The sequence below is a fragment of the Lissotriton vulgaris genome, chromosome 12, assembly GCF_964263255.1.
Source record: "Lissotriton vulgaris chromosome 12, aLisVul1.2, whole genome shotgun sequence".
NCBI lineage: Eukaryota > Metazoa > Chordata > Amphibia > Caudata > Salamandridae > Lissotriton > Lissotriton vulgaris.
Genome location: NC_141700.1, coordinates 119,611,078 through 119,632,330, shown reverse-complemented (window position 1 = coordinate 119,632,330; position 21,253 = coordinate 119,611,078). Strand labels below are relative to the sequence as shown.

The following is a 21,253-nucleotide window of genomic DNA, read 5'->3' as shown; positions in this document are numbered from 1 at the left end:
GATCATCTCTTTTGTGGCCAGCGGTATATGCTGGACCACCTTTTCCCGTCTTGAGGGCAAAGAGCCCTCCCTTGCCATTGGCAATGCATGCTTACCCGGCTCCATTGCTGTTCCCGCCGTTTTTCCCACACCAACTGCCGGTCCTCCTGGGGTCACCTGTGAGGGAACACAAGGGAGATTCGCCTTCGCGGCATCTCGCGACTGCCGCAACTGCTCTATTAGTAACTTGGCCTCCTCGGCCGTGTCTGTCGGTGCCGTAGCACCCCCTGATTTTTTACCAAGCCATGCGGCCAACTGGGCGGCCAACTCGGGAGGCATGTCTTCCTCGCTGGCGGGCGTAACAACAACCGGAATCGGTTGACCTGCGTCTGGGACCGGTACCGGGGCCTCGACTGGAGTGACCGGGCTTGCCGGGGGTACCTCGGGGATCGGGACTTCACCCCCTGCCGCCCTATTTCTGACCCTTCTACCTCGCCCCGCAGGGACAACGCCCGGCAATGCAGGGCCTATAACTTTCTTCGGTCTACCCGAATTATTCATCGCTGCCATCTGCTTCTTCATACTTGCCATGTCCTTTATCAGCATTCGAAGCATCTGGTCAGTCCCGGACTTCTTTCCAACCTTCTTGCCAGGCATCGTTCAGCGGATATCCGATCCTTGTTTGCTCAACACGGTCCTGGATCCTAAGGCAGAAGTTCTGAAAAGAGAAACGCAAAAGATTACAAGTTCTCAAAATTGCTCCTTGTTCCGTCGAGGGCTCACGTGCAACGAGGGGTGCAGCTTCCTAGCACAGGAACAAGAGGATGCTTCTTCGGATTGCTGCTCCTTTTATTCCTCTTCGGGAGGGCGTGTACCCTCATCTGGTACGCCTACGGGGCGTGGCCAACGGTGTAGGTGTCTAGGACAACCCCTCTTGGGCGGAAAAAAGGCGCGCCCCGGCTACGCCGCTTCAGGCATACCAGCCGTGACACGCCCCCCACACAAAATTGGTTCCCGGGAGGATCCGGGCCCCCGACCATACGTTCGGGGGGACCGAGTGGTCGCCCCTTTCCATTCTCTTTGTTTTCTCCTTGCCTAACTCTCCCTACTGCTTCACTGAAGCAACGTTTGGGTGGCGTCAAGCACTATACAACAACATTTAAAGGCCTGAATAGGGGTATGGTTAAGTCCTATGTAAATATCAATGCAATACAATAAATGTGTTGCATGCAAAATCATAACAGTTTATGGACACCGCCAAAGCACAATACATAAAAAAAACTGTTCTGCACCTGTTTAAATAACTGAGGACTTAGATATACTGACCCGGAGTTAGATATCCTGATGTACATTATTAGAAGCAGAATTGTTCAAGCCATAACAATTAAAAGCAATTATGAGAATAGCGAATTTATGGTGCAAAACAGGGTTAAATAGAATCAGTTAACAGAGTATCATTATCAATTTGGCAAAATAAAAATTAAAGAAAACCGTTAATGTTTAACTTTACTTAAATGTGAATAAATGACCCTAACATCTAACTGAGAAGCAAACTTTATCCAAATTTTTTTATACAACTTCTAAACATCAATATTTGTTTTATCAGGACTAGGGTGAAAGATGGACCTAAGCATGAGTGGACAAAACTGGTCGGTGTCAGTTGCAGATCTTTGAGACATTAACATCTCCCTGCATATTAGAACTATGATTTGAGTTCAGATCACATTGGGAGATATAGGGTATTTGAATCCTCATGTTTTTTTAATGAATGTGTTTGAAATTTGGATGTCAGGGAATAACATGGGGGCTTGTGAAAATGAATTATTTGAAAATATAAAGCAAATATGCATAATTTATTATGAGGTTTGAAAATAAACCATGTTATTGATTTTTGTATGAAAAATAAACAGATCATATTGTCATAGAGGTGGGAGTATATGTCATGGAGCATTGATGAATGATTTTTATGTAGAGGAAATACAGGGGATTTGATATTTTGATGGTTTGATTACCGCTCTCCTAAACCTGAAACTAAATTTGGGGTTGACCTTTTGTGTCTACGTGAAGTTCAGATCTTTACAAAGGGGATCATCTTAAAATTGTATTTGACTGTTTATTGAGATTTTCCTTTGGCGCCGAATTTTTCATGATGATCTTTCTCGCTGCCAAGGCACTTCTAAGGTCCATATTATAAATTGAGATCCAAATTCCAATGCCGGAGTAGGAGCTGGGATTGGCTCTCCAAAGGTGTGGATATTTCTTACATACTATGGCAAGAATTCAGAGACCCCCTCTATTAATATTCTAGGCCAGGGAAAAGAGGGGATTGAAATAAACACAATACTATATATTTCCCTCACAGACCCTTATACCTTCCCATTAGACATTGTTCATATGCATTTCAGTAAACATCAAAACACAACAGTGACAACTATAATCATCTCATTATTATTTTATTTTGTCAAAGCATTTCTTTTCTTTTTTCATCTCATTGACACCAAGACGAAGAATCCTGCCATTTCCACTTAGAGATTTTGACAAGTCAAACTATCAAAATCTGTTGGGAAAGAGGACTCGAAAGAAAGGCAAAACTCTTCACATCTTAGGTATCATTTTCAAATGAAAGCCTAGAATTAGAGGTATATACTACATTGAAGGACATATATTCTATTAGTGGAAGATATGGCCAGGTCCTATTGGTTGAAAACTTGTCAAGCAAAAAAGTGCGGAAAGGTTAGAATTTCAGGCCAAGCAGTTAAGGTTCATTCGAATGATTTTAGGGTAGTGGTTCCACTTCTTTAAACTGTCTGAAGACATGCAAGAACTCTACCTTTCACAATCTATTCATAATTGCACATAATTTTAATACTTGTAGTATGCTGCACTTGCCCAACCATACTCACTAGTTACTATACCCTAATAGATGCTGTTCTGATGTTTTTTTATATTAAATTAATGTGCATGTGAATTAAAAAAAAACATGTTTTCCAGTAAAATGAGGACCTTGTTTTCCATGATTGCTATGCATGGCCTACATCAGGTTTTCCTAAATTGAACCATGGGGCCAGTCCCGGTGCCAGATGCTCATCTGAAGATAGGATGATTGCCTCCTTCCAAGTCATTATGGACACTGTTCCCAATCCTGAACTTTTGTGGATCACCTAATGCATTCTGGGCACTGTAATCCTTCTCTACTTCTATTGAAATGATTAGACTGCCCTACCTGAAAACAATTATTTGTCGCGAAAGTACAGTAAATCCTCAGTCATGTGGAAAATACAATGGCCACAAAAGCACATGATTCTAGTAGGCATGGCTTTAGCCATAGAAACTCCCTCTACAGGCACCATTCTTGAAGCACACGTCTTAAGACACCCAAACAATCATCAGTTGAAGCTTGCACTTGGTACATAAGTGTGGTCACTATGCTTTTACGCATGCTTTCAGTAGACAAGGGATAGGTCTGAATGATGCATCATTTTTTGTTTTGTTGCAGGTAAGCAGACGCATGTTTCACATGCGAGCCATCCTAAATACATTCACTGCACCCCTCAGACGTCAGTGAAGAGCTGCCCACCGCAGGATGTGTACAGGAACATCAACGGTGCATGCAACAACAGGTAAAACAATGCTTAATTTGTTTTTGAAAAACTGCTAACGCTTTTTTAGGTGGCCGCTGCCGGTGCAGCCGAATGCTAGTGTTGACAAATAGCAAGGGTGCTGAGTCTTAATTCGACAGCTTGCATCTCTCTTACACCAACCTGCATTGCCTCTATATCTTACTCTGGAAAGCTTGGTTCTTTTTAGTTTGGGCCTACCAGACAGTGCATTCACTGTCAGTTGCAGGGCATATTGTGGCTTACCAAGAACATAGAGGGACTGAGAGTCCGCCCATTGCTTCCCATTGGTTGCCTTTCCTGTAACTCTCATTTACCTGAATCTGATTCGTGTCCTAGCTTGTCAATCTTATGTTTGGCCCTCTAAAGGAGGTTTGCTTCTTTACCATCTCTTTGACTGGCTTGCATCCCTGCTTTGACTGCTTGTTTTTCAGGCACTCATTCATTCTTTCCTTTGTGTTAACCGTTGACAAATCAATAGGTCAGAACGGCAAGACCTACTGGCTTTGCCAATGCTTGTTTAACGCTGCTTTCTTCCTTTGTCACCGATTTCCTATCTTTCAATATGGAGTAAAGGTTCACCAATTTCTTTAGCAACGACTATAACTGTATGCAGGTTGGGTACAGTTTTTTTTTTTACATGCACACCGATTGACTGTGCAGAAGTGCACAGAAGAGGGGCTGAACTTTCACCGTCCACATGTACAGAAAAGAGAGGAAAGACAGAAACAAGATTTTTACTTGTCCTGAGGGCACTACATGTATGTGCTTTGAGTAAAGTCATCCTATCCTCAGAATCCTGCTTTCCACCTATAACGGCTGATCCTTACAGACATCCAGTCATGGGCAAATAATGAGTGTAGAAGCCGTGACCCGGGTCTTCATGCAAAGTTCAACCAATGGGGTCTGAAATCATGGACCGGGACGTCCTACAAAGTTCAACCAATGGACCAGGACATCATAAAAAGTCAACCTGATGATAGTGGTTGTCATGGACCGGACATGGAATTGACTTTCATACAAGGGATTTGTGGATGTAGAAGAATCGACTAGCGTACGTGGTATTCCAAAGCAAATGACACAAGGTGGCCAAGGGGCATACCTAGATACATTACATTAACTGGCACACGAACATACATTTGGATTCTGATGGCGTCGACTGGCATATGATGATACATAACTGGACTCAAGAGAACAATGACCATCTTATGGTTATGGCCATGACATCGTATGGCAATGGTTGGCATACACTGGATATATTTGTATCTTGACTGAAATCACACCCATATATTTGAGAAGTAAACGTGGGATAACAGAATTAGGGCACTGAGGTGGTTTGGTTTGGCACACTGGACCAGAAGTTAAAAAGGTTGCAGAGGCAATAGCTTGTTTGAGTCAGTTTATTCATCCTTGTGCTTCACAAGTGTCTCAAGGACAGAAGATGATAAACCTTTGGTTTTATATATTAAAAATATCAAAACAAACTTATTCCTGGGACTAGAATTGTGAAACCAACCTGAGTGATTGCTATACAAAAGATTGACATTGTGCTATATGTGCAACTATTTACTCTATAATCCTTCCTACACCAAATCAACTCATGGCCATATTACATGACTGAGAATCTAGTTGAAAGGAACAGGATAAGGAAAACGAAAGAGCAGTGTTGAGGTGTGTCCACACAAGAATCAGGACACCATACGTGTTTCTCTCTTTTATTCCAAGTTCCAGCTCTGCTCAGAAAACAGGCCCTAACATCTTCTCTGCCAGCAGCATTCACACAGAATGCTCCTGCATCTTTGGAAATATACATTCTAATGTACATTCCACTCCAGAACACATCAATCAATCAATCAAGAAATTTGTATAGCGCGCTACTCACCCAGAGGGTCTCAAGGCGCTTGGGACGGAGGGTTCCGCTACTGCTCGAACAGCCAGGTCTTGAGTTGCTTCCTGAAGGAGAGGTGGTCCTGGGTACGAGGGAGGTAGATGGGGAGGGAGGTCCAAGTCTTGGCTGCCAGGTAGGAGAAGGACCTTCCTCCCATGGTGGCTCTTCGAATGCGTGGAACCGCGGCGAGGGCGTGGTTGGTCGATCGCAGTTGGCGGGTGGGAGTGTAGAAGGTCAGGCGGTTGTTGAGGTACCTGGGGCCCAGGTCGTGGAGGGCCTTGTGTGCGTGGGTGAGGAGACAGAATGTGATTCTCTTGCTGACGGGTAGCCAGTGCAGGTCTCTCAGGTGTCTGGAGATGTGGCTGTGTCGGGGGATGTCCAGGATGAGTCGTGCAGAGGCGTTCTGGATGCGTTGAAGTCTTTTCTGCAGTTTGGTTGTGGTTCCGGTGTAGAGGGTGTTTCCGTAGTCCAGTCGGCTGGTGACGAGTGCTTGGGTGACCGTCTTCCTGGTTTCGGTGGGGATCCATCGGAAAATATTTCGGAGCATGCATTGGATGTTGAAACACGATGATGAGAGGGCGTTAACTTGTCTGGTCATCGAGAGGGAGGAGTCCAGGATGAAGCCCAGGTTGCGTGCATGGTCCATTGGTTTGGGTGCGCTGCCTAGGGCCGAGGGCCACCAGGAGTCGTCCCAGGCAGAGGGTGAAGATCCAAGGATGAGGACTTCCGTCTTGTCTGAGTTCAGTTTCAGGCGGCTGTTTTTCATCCACTCAGCTACTTCTTTCATCCCTTAATGTAGGTTGGTTCTGGCGGTGGCAGGGTCGTTGGTGAGGGAGAGGATCAGCTGGGTGTCGTCGGCGTAGGAGATGATGTTGAGGTTGTGTTGGCGTGCGATGGCTGTGAGGAGGCTCATGTAGACGTTGAAGAGGGTGGGGCTGAGTGATGATCCTTGTGGTACGCCGCAGATGACTTCGATGGCCTCGGATCTGAACAGGGGGAGGCGGACTCTCTGGGTTCTTCCGGCGAGGAACGAGATGATCCATTCCAGTGCCTTCTCTTGGATACTGACGTTGTTGAGGCGTTGTACTAGGGTGCGGTGGCAGACAGTATCGAACGCTGCGGAGAGGTCCAGGAGGATGAGGGCCGCCGTTTCCCCGTTGTCGAGCAGGGTTCGGATGTCGTCGGTGGCTGCGATGAGGGCGGTCTCGGTGCTGTGGTTGGCTCGGAAGCCGGACTGTGAGTGGTCGAGGGATCCGTTCGTCTCGAGGAAGGCGGCAAGCTGACTGTTGACGTCTTCTCGATGACTTTGGCGGGAACGGGAGGAGCGAGATGGGGCGGTAGTTCTTGAGGTCAGTGAGGTCTGCTGAAGGTTTCTTCAAGAGGGCGCTGAGTTTGGCATGCTTCCAGCTTTCCGGGAAGGTGGCGGTGTTGAAGGAGCAGTTGATGATGTCCCGGAGTTGGGGTGCGATGACGGAGTCGGCCTTGTTGAAGACGTGGTGGGGGCATGGGTCGGTTGGCGATCCGGAGTGGATGGTGTTCATCGTGTGGATGGTGTCTTCGGTGTTGACGGGGGTCCAGGTGCGGAGGGTGGTGGTGGGGGCATTGGTTCTATGGTTGGGTGCGTGGTCTGTTCGCCGAAGATGTTGTGTATGTAGGCGATCTTGCTGTGGAAGAACGAGGCGAGTGAGTCGCAGAGGTCTTGTGAGGGAGTGATGTCGTTGTTACCGGCGCTGGGGTTGGAGAGCTCTTTGACGATGCTGAAGACTTCCTTGCTGTTGTGTGCGTTGTTGTCTAGTCGATCCTTGAATGCTGACTTCTTGGTGGTGTGGATCAGCTGGTGGTGTTTTCGGGCGGAGTGCTTGAGGGCGGTCATGTTGTCTGTGGTCGGGTTTTTTCGTCAGGCTTTCTCGAGGGTACGGCAGTTCTTCTTGGAGTTCTTGAGGTCGTCGTTGAACCAGGAGGCTTTCTTGCTTCCGGGCCTGCTGGGATGGTTTTTCAGGGGTGCGAGGTCGTCAGCGCAGTTGGTGATCCACTGTGTGAGGTTGTTGGCTGCTTGGTTGGGGTCCGTTGATCTGGCAGGAGGGTTCTGGTTCAGTGATGTGGTGAGCTGGTCGGTGGTGATCTTGTTCCAGCTCCTGCGGGGAACCTGTTGCGGGTGGTGGTGACTCGTGGTCTTTCTGAAGCTGAAATGGACGCAGCTGTGGTCTGTCCAGTGTAGTCCGGTGGAGTGGCTGAAGGATATGTACTTGCAGGAGGAGAAGATTGGGTCGAGTGTGTGTCCGGCGTAGTGGGTGGGGGTGTTCACCAGTTGCTTGAGTCCAAGGTTTGCTAGGTTGTCCAGCAGGGAGGTGGTGTTGTTGTCGTTGTTGTTCTCCAGGTGGAAGTTGAGGTCCCCTAGGAGAATGTAGTCAGTGGAGGGGAGGGCGTGTGGGCTGCTGAAGTCTGCGATGTCTTCGCTGAATTGTGTGCGGGGTCCTGGGGGTCGGTAGATGAGGGTGCCTCTGAGTGTGGTCTTGGGGTCGGTGTGTATCTGGAAGTGAAGGTGTTTGGCGGCTGTGAGGGTGTCGTAGGTGCTGGTCGTGATGTGGATGGTGTTCTTGTGGACGATAGCGATGCCTCCACCTGTCTGGTTGACGCAGTCCCTTCGGGTGTTCTTGTATCCGTCAGGGATGGCTATGGCGATGTCGGGCGCTGAGGAGGGGTTCATCCAGGTTTCCGTGAGGAAGGCGACATCCGGAGATGTGGTGTCGAGCAGGTTCCAAAGTTCCACAGCATGTCTGTGGACGGAGCGGGTGTTGAGCAGGATGCACTTCAGGTGGTTGTTGTTGGTGCTCGGCTTGGCGGGGGCGGGAGCAGTGCAGGTCCGGATGCAGGAGAACTTGCAGGATTAGCAGGTGATGGGTCCGTGGGTGCGTCCTGGAGTGGCTCGGTGGCAGCCGGGAAGTCGGCCGGCGTTGAGTGGGCTGAGGGTGGCGGCGTCGTAAGTCCGGCGGGTGGGATGGCATCTGCGGGGGTCAGGGGGTCTGGCGCTGGGCGCGGTCCAGGTGCAGACGGGCGTAGACGGGCTTGACTTTGGCACGCCAGCTGCGCGTGAACGCTACGTGTACGTGCGGACTCTGCCATAAATGGAGAGTGGGGGGGTGGAGCAGCTGGGAGGCGGGAGCGGGGTGGCGAGTGGGGAGGGGAGCGGTGATGCTGGAGGGAGCGGGGGTGGGGCCGCGGGGGAGCAGCGGGAGAAAACGGCGGTGGAGGCACAGAACGATCAGGGGCACAACAATGCAAACGATAACAAAACAAATACAGGCACGATACTGAGGTCAGGGGGCAGGGGGCAGAAACAATACTGACGCAACACTGGGAGCGAGAACAGGGGCACAGGGGAACAGGGGTACAACAGTTGACGATGTAAATGAACAAATACAGGCACAATTCAGGGGGCAGATACAAACTTGGCAGTGGCAGCAGCGGCGGCAAGCGGGTCCCGTACACACTCTGGGTGGGCCACGCGGCGGAAGGAGCGACCGGCTCTGACCAGGTCAGGTCAGGTCACTGACCTGACCACTGGACAAAGCTCATTAGAAGCATTTAGGGTTAAAGGTCGAGCTGTTTTATGCAGTTTTCAAACATGGTTCTAGGCAATGTTACCTCACACACCCAGGTTGTTTGAACTGTCTGTAAAAGCTATGGCTTTTGGCCAGTTTTATTGGAGAAATTGTGTTTGTAGGAATTTTGTAGTATCTGCCCCGTGTGACCATTCTCCGCCTGGGCAGTGTGTTGCGTCATGCCTAGTGTGGAGTGGTCGCAAGCGCTTCGTCCATTGACAGTTGGTTTCAGCAAGACAGGACAGTGGTGACAGCGGACGCTGGCCAGTGCCTGTGGGGTGATACTTGCCGTTCCAACATAATAAACATCTTCGACGGTAACCGCCTTAAGTCTCGTCACTACACAGGAAACGTGGTGACGATTTTAAGTCTCGTCATTACAGATGTGTAATCTGGTTTAGTATCGATCAAATGGATCCTGAAGATTGACAACTTCCTTCTTACTCAGTACCCTAGGGAAGAAGAATGGATGCCTAGAAAACTACTGTTAGAATATGGGAGTTCTTTGTGCTGCCTCCTTTTGAACTTTCTGTGAACTTACGATGATTTTCTTTTAAAGGACATTGCTCATTTAAATGTATGATTGGTCACATTTTGTTAAAAGATTCTCTTGCATGGTTGGCTTTGGTTGCTTCATTCTCTTGTTTTACGAGTGAACTTACTACCTTCTTTTTATGACACCCTGTTCGAAATTTCAGCTGTCTGTTACTTTGTCCAAGATAACAGCTACAACACAGGTGATATGTTAATATTTTGTAGGACCCGCCGACATCTGGTAGCAAAATCAAGCATTCCTTTTAGGCAAGCAAAAGAGAATTTGTGTAAGCGGATCAAGATTGAGGAACTTAAGTCTAAGTACAAAGGTCCGACTGGGATATCAGATTTGTTAATCGATAAAATGTGATGCGGATTGCACTATCAAATTTAGGTATGCTTAATAGCAACGAGAGTTGAGGATTGATTTGCTCCTACAACTTCAGCAAACAAAATATCTGTGGATAAATCTGTTATCTTTTTTATGTTTTTTAGGCCAAAGGATTCATGACATACATTCTTTCATACATGGTTAAAAGGAAGTAATCAATTGTAATCACTACATGCAGGATTAATATTTTTGGGTGGATTGATCCTATTTTACGTTCTATATATTTTTTTCTGATAATCAGAATAGTAGCTACTAATCATGGGCTTAAGTATCTATGCATACAAATAATTATTTGTTCCTCTTTTAGGGCAAGGCCTACTCTTGGAGTATCAGACACTGCTTATGCACGTTGGCTGCCAGCCGAATACGAGGATGGAGTTTCTTTACCACAAGGTTGGACAGAAGGCAAACTGTACAATGGACATCCCCTCCCACTGGTAAGTCATACTGTCATTCCTTCTCCCTCTGCCATCTCCTTAACCTCACCTCTCCTCTATAGTTCCTCATGTCAGTTCATGGATTTTGCAAGAGAAGCCCGAGATTTGAATAAAGACGCATTTTGGATTTATTCTGAAGCACTGATGAGGTGGCTGAAGGCCAGTCCCGGAGAATTGGAATTGTAATGTGTGACACAAGGAGAGAATGGCCGTTAGATGCCAAACAAACAACTGGTGTCAGGCGATACATGGGGGAAACGCAAAGATGTATGTGAGGCAATCTTACGTCAGCAACCAATGTGTATTCACTAATGTTCATAATTCAACAATGGTCTGTAAGGTGGAAAAACATTAGCAGTCTGTATCTTAAAGGGACAACATCCACCAATCCATCCATAGCTGTAATCTGTTGCACTATAGAGACAAAAATGTACTTGTATCCGTAAAGGACAAAGTGTTGTATAGCTGTCTCCTTCCCTTGGTCAAGTGCACGGTACACCAGAGTGAAAATGTATAGTTTGTATTAGTGCTAAAAAAACATGCTCAACGGCAACTTCCTTAGCTACATCAACTGCATGATCCACCACCAATATGATACACTTTGAGGAAAGCACTTATAGTCTGTATTTGTGTCAGACAACACGCACACCAAACACTTTTAGCTAATTTATTTTTATTGGGGTTTTTTTCATTGTGAAGCATTATATCAGGCAATGATTGCTTCAGTGTAGTGGGCGACTGAGTTTGAAAGACACAACAGGACACATCAGATGGGCTGCAGAACACAATGTTGAATTTAGGTTTGCCTTATGTGGTGAATGAGTCGAACATGAATACGCAATTCATATTGAGGCAGCAAGAGATCAATGCATGAGGAAGTGCAAAAGAAAATGATCTGGTAGATTCAGAGCAGAGGTCCAGGGGCCTAGTTTCACCTTCTTTAACGCAAAGTAAGTTGCATTCCGTCGCTCGAACAAGTGGGAGAGGGATACATTGGCAGAGAAGTGATTCTCAAGAACTTTTGGAATCGATTTGTGGATCCGAGTGACTTTGGCCTACATGTGATATCCAACTATATGACTTTTAAGGGTGGTTGTGGGCAAACCACGCAGGAATTTGAGGGAATCAGAAAATGGAAGAACTTTGAAGTAGTCTTCATGTCACTTGGGAGATTTTTGAGAGGAATTGTCCATGTTTTACTTGTTATGTGTAATCTGAGAGGATTGATTTCATCCAGTAGAGTGATGTTCCATGTACTTGTTCAGGGGTTATCCAAGTATACACTTTGCAGCTATGCAAAAATTTTAAATTATTACTTTTTTCTCACATTTGATATGTGTGTTATATGAGAAATGGACAAACGTTTCAAATGAGGACATGATTAACAGCTGGGTAGTAGCAGGAAAAAACTTTAATCCGTAGCAAAAGTGCTAAGTCCAGAAGTGATTCTCACATAGGAATTTCCTCGAACACCATGTCCTGATGGGCAAGAAAATGTCAAATTTTGCATTCTCAAAAATAGATTATATAACATAATAGCAAAATAGGTAATATTTTCCTGCCAAAATCTGGAATCTAGGCTATTGACAACCACTTTAGTATGAAGGTAAGCATGTACAGGTAAATATACAGTTAATATTCCACTATTCCACATATACATACTTTGAAGGTATGTATATCCTCAAACTACGAAAATGTAGAGCTAAGAAAAGGCAATGTGAGACATGATTTACTCATGATGTAGCTGTGGTCAATAGTCTAGATTCGATAAGTTGATAAGAAAATATAAAAAAAATGTGATAAAGTTGCAGAACATCTTTAAATAGTTACAGAATTGTCCACTACCTCCAAACTATAAAGAGTCTTTGTCACTGTTTCTTCACAATTATGTCCTTCTGTGTAACAAGAAATAGATTAAACTGGAAGTGAAAGATGGGATTGACTTTGTGAAAATTAGAACATTCAGTCTGCTGTTTTATGTAATCATCTTTATGTGCTAATTGCCCATGTGGAATACTTGTTTGCTTTATCCCTCGTTCCACAAGTTAAAAAGGGTGTACACGAGATATATAGTCTTCATTCAGCACATGGCAAGATTTACACGTACATTTTCCAAAGTGTTTTGTTTGATTATATTCATACAAGAAACTGCATACCTACACCACGAATTACCAATACCCAGCAAATTATATTTACGTGTCCTCTACTTATTTTCATACGTGGAAAATATGTGGAAAGCATTGAAAAATATTGAAAAATGAAATTACCAGATTTAGAGAGGTTGTCTACCTGCTAAGACATTGACTTTAGAAGTCTTGAGTTCCAGTTCTAACGTCAGCACTTGACCACAGATTTACTTCCTTCTTAGCAAACCCTGCTATCTCCCTTCCACATCTTGTAAGAGAATGTAACGAAAAAGGTAAAAAAAACACTTGTCTGGTACCATTTATATGTTCTCAACACCCTACTCTTCAGATCATAATTTCTTTAATCTGGTTTTAGACAGATCTAAAATAGCTCATGGTTTTGTATTTAGTGTCTCATCTTGAACCCAGGGCAAGCAATGGGAATTGTGAAGCATGCTGCCATAACCAACGACTAAACAAACTTTAACCTTTACATAGGTATTCTTTTACAATTGAAAAGACGGGGTAAACCACTCTTTGGTTTGCATAGACATCACTTCATGCTCAAATGAGCACTTGCTATGTGCATAATTTTGATGTACCTTCTAAAATTGTTTCTTCGCTCCCCTTTTCTTCTCTTCCACAGGTCAGAGACGTATCAAACAAGATTGTGTCCTGCCTTGACAAGCCTGAGGGCGCAGATGAGGAGAGATCACAGGTCTTCATGGAGTGGGGCCAGTTTATTACCCATGACACAGTGTTTTCACAACTTGGATTTTTAGATTGTGACCCCCAGAAGAACTCCGGTGACCCGTGTATCAAAGGGGAACCCGAAAATAGCTTCCCCATCATGGTAGGACACAGAATGGATTCCCTTTCCTAAATTATGAATGGTCCATGGTACTAACATTTATTTTTTTATCATCATGTAGGGTCTTAGGAATTAAGACATACAATACATATATGTAACTCATTCAGCATCTACTGTTTGATAGTCTTCTAACCCTCTCTGAGGTTTTCCTTTATGTTTACCGACAGTGTGGATGGAACTTTCCAAATTACATGTTTATTGCTGGGACATTATTTGGCAGACAAATACAGGCATTCAATGGGATTGTGGTGACAATGGTAGCCCATATTATCCTGAGGGGATTTGGGCTTGTGCTTGCATGGAGGGACTATCGTCCCACGGTGCTATCCACTCATTTGGTTTCACACCTCCAGGCAATCACATAATGTGACATTTTTAGTGGAAATGCAGAGTCATACCGTGTTGTGTCTTACGATTGCCTCTCCTGGAGTCCATGAAACACCAATATACTCGATCTTGTCTGATTCACAAACCCTCCCATAGGAAATTGTAAAATGTACACTCACATGTTACAACTTAAAATTTGTAATTCTGCTTTTTCCGAAATGATCTTATCCAAGAGTTCTCCCTGCAATCTGTAACAACTGAAATGTCTCTGGTACACTCATGAGCCCAAAGAGTTACAGATGTTATAGCAAGTTTAAGTTCCAAAATTCCAAAATGTATAAATAAATCTTCTTCCATGCTTCAATTTTTTTCTTGTCTCTGGAAGGAGAAATTCTTTTTTCCACGGAGAAACCACCTCACCTACTTTGTGACGTTCACCGCCCTTTTCCACTCTGACATTTGTGTATGCCTGTTGTAAATCTCAGACCATTTTCAGAAGGGAAACTACCTGTAGATGTTTTGTAAAAGCCTACAAATTTAATAGCTCATGGGTATTCAGCTTTTGTATGTGTAGGTGACTTAGTCCACTGAAACAGAAAAAGGACATTCACGGGTCTCAGGAATTAGAGTAAGGTTATTAGGCCCCACTTCTCTGTGAAAAACTGATTTATGATCAATATAAACAATTGGTATTAATAATTTTGCAATCTATACGCCCATTTATTTTGACTACTGCCTAACTATTTTTCCATAGTGGAACTACTGACTTCCTTAATGATGGTTTGAACCCTCTGTACTCTTTTGCATTGTTTTCCATTGTGGTTTACTTCTATTAGCTATGATTGTAAGTTACTCACTGTTTCACATATTGCTCACTATTTGTTGCCTTTATCACCCTTAGTTTTTCACTATATCCTCAATGTGCCCCCCCTTAATATATTCCCCTGGCCCCAACTTGCTCTTTTCTAGACGAGGCTTGTAAATTTCTGTTCGCATTCCCTCTTTGTAATTCTATCTCCCTGCGTTAGTCTGATTATTACTCTTTCTGACCCTCTTTGATTACACAATTTCTCTTCCCCCTAGCGCTGATCCCTCTTCTTTCCCCTTATTCCTACCTGTTTCTACACTTTTCCAGGTTTTTCAATATGTGTATTGACTGATTTGCCCACCTGACTTCGATTTACCGCATCTTCTCCTTCTAACACTATCCTTTTACTTCATTCCCCTAACGCGGCCCTACCCCCCTTCTGGTTCTTACTCTAATCACTCACTTTCACCCTGCTCATACTCTAACCCCCACACCTCTCTACGGTCCACATCAAGTCTTCCCCCATCCTCTTCCCCTCCCCTATCCTCCTTAATCCAACAACCATGCCCCTCTCACACACACCCTCATTACCATAAACTACAGAATCAATCCACAGGACTCACCCATCACTAGACATGGCCCGAATTCATGGTCCATCCTCTACCCACCTAATCTTTCCAAAAACGCTAAGAAAAACTTTAAACACAAACTACTTATTAGTCACCACGAAACCCCATTTGTCGATAACTACCTTAGGCTCTCCTCCATAATAAAAACCAAGTACATATTTTATTCCAAACGTCCCTCCAAATGGAAAAGCATTTTCCTCCACCACCGCCCCATCACTAAATCATTTAAAATCCCGTATGGTTTAAATTGTTCACCTCCCCTTCCCCTGATTTCCTCGGCGAAATAGACATCTCCATTTTCAAATCCGGAAACATCCTAATCCAAGCTTCAGAAAATCACCTCACCATCTTTGAACAACACTTCAGCACCTTATCCTACCTACTATCCATCCCACCTCCTAACACTTCACTCTCCCAAAAGATTGACGCCCTCTCCCCCTCCCCCTCCTTGTCGCCAACCTCGCACTCTACAGGCACTCATGCTGCATATGATGACTCTCAAACCCAATCCTCCAGTTACCCCCCTCGCTAGCAACCTTCACTCATCCGGACACCTAAACAGCATGCCCAGTCTCCCAAACCCTTCAGAACACCGACTATGACTCTACACACCCCCTTTCTGACTACATGGGCCTCCCTTTATCCACCAACCTGAGAACGCCTCTCCACTCCGCCCCCCTACCAACCCACACACTCTACAGACCGCTCTCCCCGGAAAACTCAGATCCTACTCTTCTCCCTACAACCCTCTCTCCCTCAGTCCCTATAACTCAGTTAACACAAACCCTATCTAACATCAAAAGCTATCTCCGTACCTTGTCGTCTGAACTCTCCCAGCTCAGGAAAGATCTTAACTTGTCGTCTGAACTCTCTCAACTCACGAAAGACTTTAACTCCCTCTTCTCTGAAATCCTCCTAACGAACGTTCCCCCGCTGCAACTGTTCCCACAGACCCCGTGCCTCGAGCCATCTCTCCCCTTCAGACCTCCTCGACCTTTATAACTCCTACCTCCCTAAATAGCCAATTGATCCTCCCACCCCCACTCTACCATTCCCGTGATCCTGGGGACGAGCAGAATCTGTTCCTCCCCCATCTCCCCTAGGCCCCCAACACAACTTACCGCTATCCAACCATGCCATCCCCCCATAAACAACCTGAAACCCCTCACATGCATGCTGGTCAACTGCTGCTCAGCTGTCCGGCATGCGACTGAAATAGCTGAAACCATACTCAGCGAAGACATTGACATTGCCTTCCTTACTGAAACTTGGCTCAATGTCCACTCTACATCTATCCTTGACCTACTCTCCCCCCGGTTACTCCATACTCAGAAAAGATAGACTAGATAGAATTGGAGGTGGTCTACCATCATCTTCAAAAACGACCTTCAACTCTCGCTTGTTAAGAACTCTGACCCCACCATCTTTGAATACCTCAGAGCAGAACTTAAAATTCAGGGCGCCCCACCTATTCGCCTACATAATATCTACCTTCCACCTGGCGAATCCCTTCTCTTCGCAGAGGAACTTTCCGACCTCCTCACCCAATCCTCACTTTCCAAGTCTAAAAATCTCTTCCTTGGAGACTTCAACCTCTACTGGAATTATATCAAAGATCCTGCAGTTAATCTCCTCACAAATCTTTTTTAGAGTAGTGAACTTAAACAAAAATGTCGCTCTCCAACTCACATCAGAGGGGCTACTCTTGATGCCATCATCACTAATATTGATTTGGCCTCCCTTTCCAACCCAACATCATCCCCATCGACTGGTCCGACCATCACATCATCCTCTTCTCCATCACCACGACAACCCCCCTCCACGCCAAAGGCTTCAAACACAAGAAATTGACCAGAAACCTTCAACTTATCCCCCGCGAACTAGAAACAAAACTCAAAGCCCAATTCCTGCTCGGTCCCCTCTCCCAAAATGCTAAAGCCCTCACCGAGCACTATAATAAATCAGTTACAGAGGTCTTAGACGTAGTGGCCCCTCCCAAACTAAAAACCCGAAGAAACATACATTCCAAATCCTAGTTCAACTCTGATCTCAACAACGAAAGACGCTCTCTTAGACAGTCTGAAAAAACCTGGAGGCAACACCCATCCCCCTCCCATCTAGCCCTCCTCCGATTTGATAGATACAACTACAAAAAACACATCCTCATTGAAAAGTCCTCCATCTTCCACACACAGCTTGATAGGGCCAAAAATAGACCTAGAGAACTATTCAGCATCGTCAAAAACCAAACAACCGCTGCCCCCCAAAAGCTGACAGCCACAAACGAGAAATGCGTAGAAATTGCAAATTTCTACTTTGATAAAATCACCAAAATAGATCAATCCTTCCTCTTAAATCCCCTCTCTCCCAACCCACTACTTTCTTACGCCATTTCTCCTGAATCTCCATCCCTATCAAATCCTCCCCAGGTCCCTTCCCATCTCTCGTCAGTTACCTTCCCACCTGAATCCAAACCTTTTCTCCCGCAGCAACAAAAAAACAATGCCTCCTGGCATCATTATCACCCTGTATGTCTCTGAACACGAAGTCTATAACATGATCCCTAAGCTTAAACCATCCTCTCATACCAAAGACCCTATGCCCTCTAACCTTGTCCTAGACCTAACATATAATTGCCCCACTCTGGACCACCATTATAAACTCATCCCTGTTTCCCTCCAACTGGGTCAAATCGCACCCATCCCAAAAAATCCCAACACATATCCCAACGACCCAAATAACCTCCGACCTATCTCTAAGCTCCCTCTTCTCTCCAAACCCCTTGAAAAATACGCACTGGTACAACTGGATAATCACATCAACACTTTCGACCTCTTTGACTCTCTGCAATCTGGCTTCAGAAAAGGATGCAACACAGAATCTGCCATGCTCAATATAGTGGACTACATACATCACTCGCTCGACAATGGTGAGTCTTGCCTACTCATTCTCCTCGACCTTTCCGCTGCTTTCGATACACTTAACCACACTGCCTTACTTAACACTCTTAAATTCTGCTTTGGCCTCAATGGCCATGTCCTCAACTGGTTCACCACCTTTCTCCAACACAGAACCCAACAAATCAAAATCGAGAACTGCCTTTCCAACCCCACTTCAATCTCCCTCGGTGTCCCCCAGGGATCCATTCCCTCTCCTGCTCTCTTCAACCTCTTCATGGAACCCGTCACCCTCATTCTCAAACAAGCAGGAATCAATTGCCACATCTATGTCGATGACACTCAACTTTACTATAAGATTAAATCCCACACTGATGTCCTATACCTCAATGACACCCTGACCAAGATCCAGTCATGGTTCCACCATAATCATCTCAAACTCAACCCTAAAAAAAAAGAAATCATTCTCTCCTCCCCTAAAAACAACCCACTCCCCATACAAGACTGGATATCCAACCTTACTGCTCTCAACTGCTCTCTCACCACTTCCAATTCAGTTACATCTCTAGGCATCACTATTGATAATAGCCTTGCCCTCACCTCCCACATAAAAACTTCAGCCAAAGGAGCATTCTTCACTCTCCATTATCTCAAGAAAATTACACCCTTCATCCCGGCTGATTATTTCAAAACTTTTGTCCAATCGCTGGTCCTGTCGAGAATCAACTATGGTAGCGCTTTTTTTGCTGGTACACCTAAAGACCATCTTGCACCACTCACATCTGTGCTCAACCTAGCTGCTAGACTTATCTCTGACTACAAATGCTTCGAACACATCTCCCACGCCCTTAAAACCCTCAAATGGCTACCCATCGAAGGCTGATCCACCTATAAGATTGCATGTATCATGCACAAAGCCCTTCACCAAAACACCCCACGTTACCTCTCAGACAAACTCTACAAAGCAGACTGCACCCGACCGACGAGGAGCACCAACGCCTTCATTCTTATCTCCCCTCTGTTAAAGAAGAAACACACACAACCCTGCTCATTCTCTGGAAACGCTTCTTCCATCTGGAACTCCCTGCCTCAAGACCTACGCTGTAACCCTTCTGTGATGTATCTGGATTCCATCTCTGTTGTTACCTGGAACATTGTACTTGGGGGGTTCTAGGTATTGGCAGTTGCTGCTGTGACTGTGATGGCTGAGGTTGTATATTAAATACCTCCAACTATTTCAATCTTGCTGGCTCCAGTGTCACCTTATTACACTGGCGACGATCCTGTGTGGAGAATAAAGGTGATTTGAAGGAGGAGGAGAAGGAAAAGCAACCTCAACATCGAGGAAAATTAGACCGAATAATCTTCGACGAGAAAAGCGCAGTTGGGGTGAAGAATGCCATTTGTTCTGGTCCTACCTTGTCGGCAGGTGGTGCAGCAAGTGACAAGACTGTCGGTAGGTGGATTTTGAAGGCCCCATTTGCGAGTGACGCGAAGTTGAATCTCTGTGTGTCACGAAGCGTGTCATGGAAACGCGAGAGCAACGTGCGTGCCAAGTCTCGTCTAAGGTTGCAGCGTAACACGTGTATCTTGTGCGTTGCAAGCCTCGATTTGGTGAAAGCTGCAAAGGCGTATGGGAGGAAACATGCCCAATCGTTGTTAGAAAAGACAATTTGCAAGTTGGAGCGTAACGCGTGTGTCTTGCGCGTTTCAAGCCTCGATTTGGTGAAAGAAGCAAAGGCGTATGGGAGGAAACAAGCCCAATCGACTTTAGAGAAAAGACTACTTGCGTCTGTGACGACATCGGCGGACATTTTGTGAAGCATTTTTTTCAAATCTTGGTTTTATCGTTTTGAAGGAAGAGGTTTAAGGGTAACGTTGTTAAAAAAGAATAAAAAACGCTTGTGAAGAAATCGGAAGAGGATTACCCTGAAGGTACTGCTGTTAAAAAAACGAGTACATTAACAAGAGATTTTGGGATTCTATGGGACGCTTTGCAGCAAAGGAAGGATGGTGAAATCTCTTTGGTTGACTTAAACTTAGAAGAAGTAGACACAAGTTATAGAGGAGTATACACATTGGTGTGGAAAAGGAAAATTATTTATGTGCGTGTGCTTACGGTGACAGGCACACCTTGAGGGTTATTTTTTTTTTTTCATAATAACTTTGAATGCTCATCAGCCTGTGTACCATTTATTTAGTTTAAAGTGTAATTAGTAGTGTTTAACAGAAGAAAATTTGTGTTAGATAGTTATAATTTAAGAAATTTAATTTTTTTTTTGATTGTGTGGTGAGCGCAAAATTTAGAATGTGATTTCACCTCCATTCTTTCTTACAGATTCTGAGAATCCTCCCATTAGGTTTAAAATATGGAGGAAGATATTTGAAAATTATGCGAGGGTCTGTGGAACGAATCTGAGTGCAGAAAGGAAACATGCACTTTTGATGCATTGTCTAGGGGTTGAGGGACAGGAGGTTTTAGAGAACTTACCTCAGTTAAGTCAGGCGAATCAGAGGGGGCTAAATGAGTGTGAGATTTGTGTAAAACAATTGGACTTACATTTCTTACCGAAAGTAAGTACGATTATAGAAAGATATTACTTTGGTTTAAGGGAACAAGGGAAAGAAGAAACAGTCGAGGCCACTGAGTGTGGCCATTCCCCATTACAGACTGCAATGGCTGGCAAAAGCCTGTGTGATCACCATCAGGTGCACCCACTTGAAGGCCGTGCTCAGCGGAGTTTGGCTACAGATTCTGGCATTTGACAAGCCCCTGCACCCAACCTACTGCAGATGAACACCCACGCAGCCTGTAGCCAAAGGCTGTGCGCAGTTCCTGGTGGTCGAAGGCCCTGCAGCCCACCCACTGCAGACAGCCTGATATTGCCTAAGTATTTATAGGGACAAGCTCTTTTTTTAGATTTGTTTTGGGTTATTAAAACCCTTTTTTGTGGGAGCTTTTTAGCATTGGTGTGGTTTGTGTTTTTTTCTACTGATGGTGTTTTGCAACTTTATTCGTAAATTACCACTTATAGATTTTTACCTTTTTCACCTTTGGACAGAATTTACTAAAGTGTTCTCCAATCATTTGATTCCCATGCCCAGGATCTTCCTAGGCAGGTCTGTGGTCGATATAGGTGTTCTGCT

At 45.0% G+C, this 21,253-nt stretch overlaps 1 protein-coding gene across 1 annotated transcript in view; it reads left to right on the top strand.

The window, feature by feature from the left end:
* Positions 1 to 21,253, top strand: part of LOC147673585 (myeloperoxidase-like) — a 92,349-nt gene that overhangs the window by 31,230 nt on the left and 39,866 nt on the right. Inside the window, exons 3-5 of the mRNA XM_086947470.1 lie at positions 3,476 to 3,599; positions 10,319 to 10,448; positions 13,221 to 13,427. Of these exons, the coding sequence (XP_086803596.1) occupies positions 3,476 to 3,599; positions 10,319 to 10,448; positions 13,221 to 13,427 (461 nt within the window). The remainder of the gene's footprint in view (positions 1 to 3,475; positions 3,600 to 10,318; positions 10,449 to 13,220; positions 13,428 to 21,253) is intronic.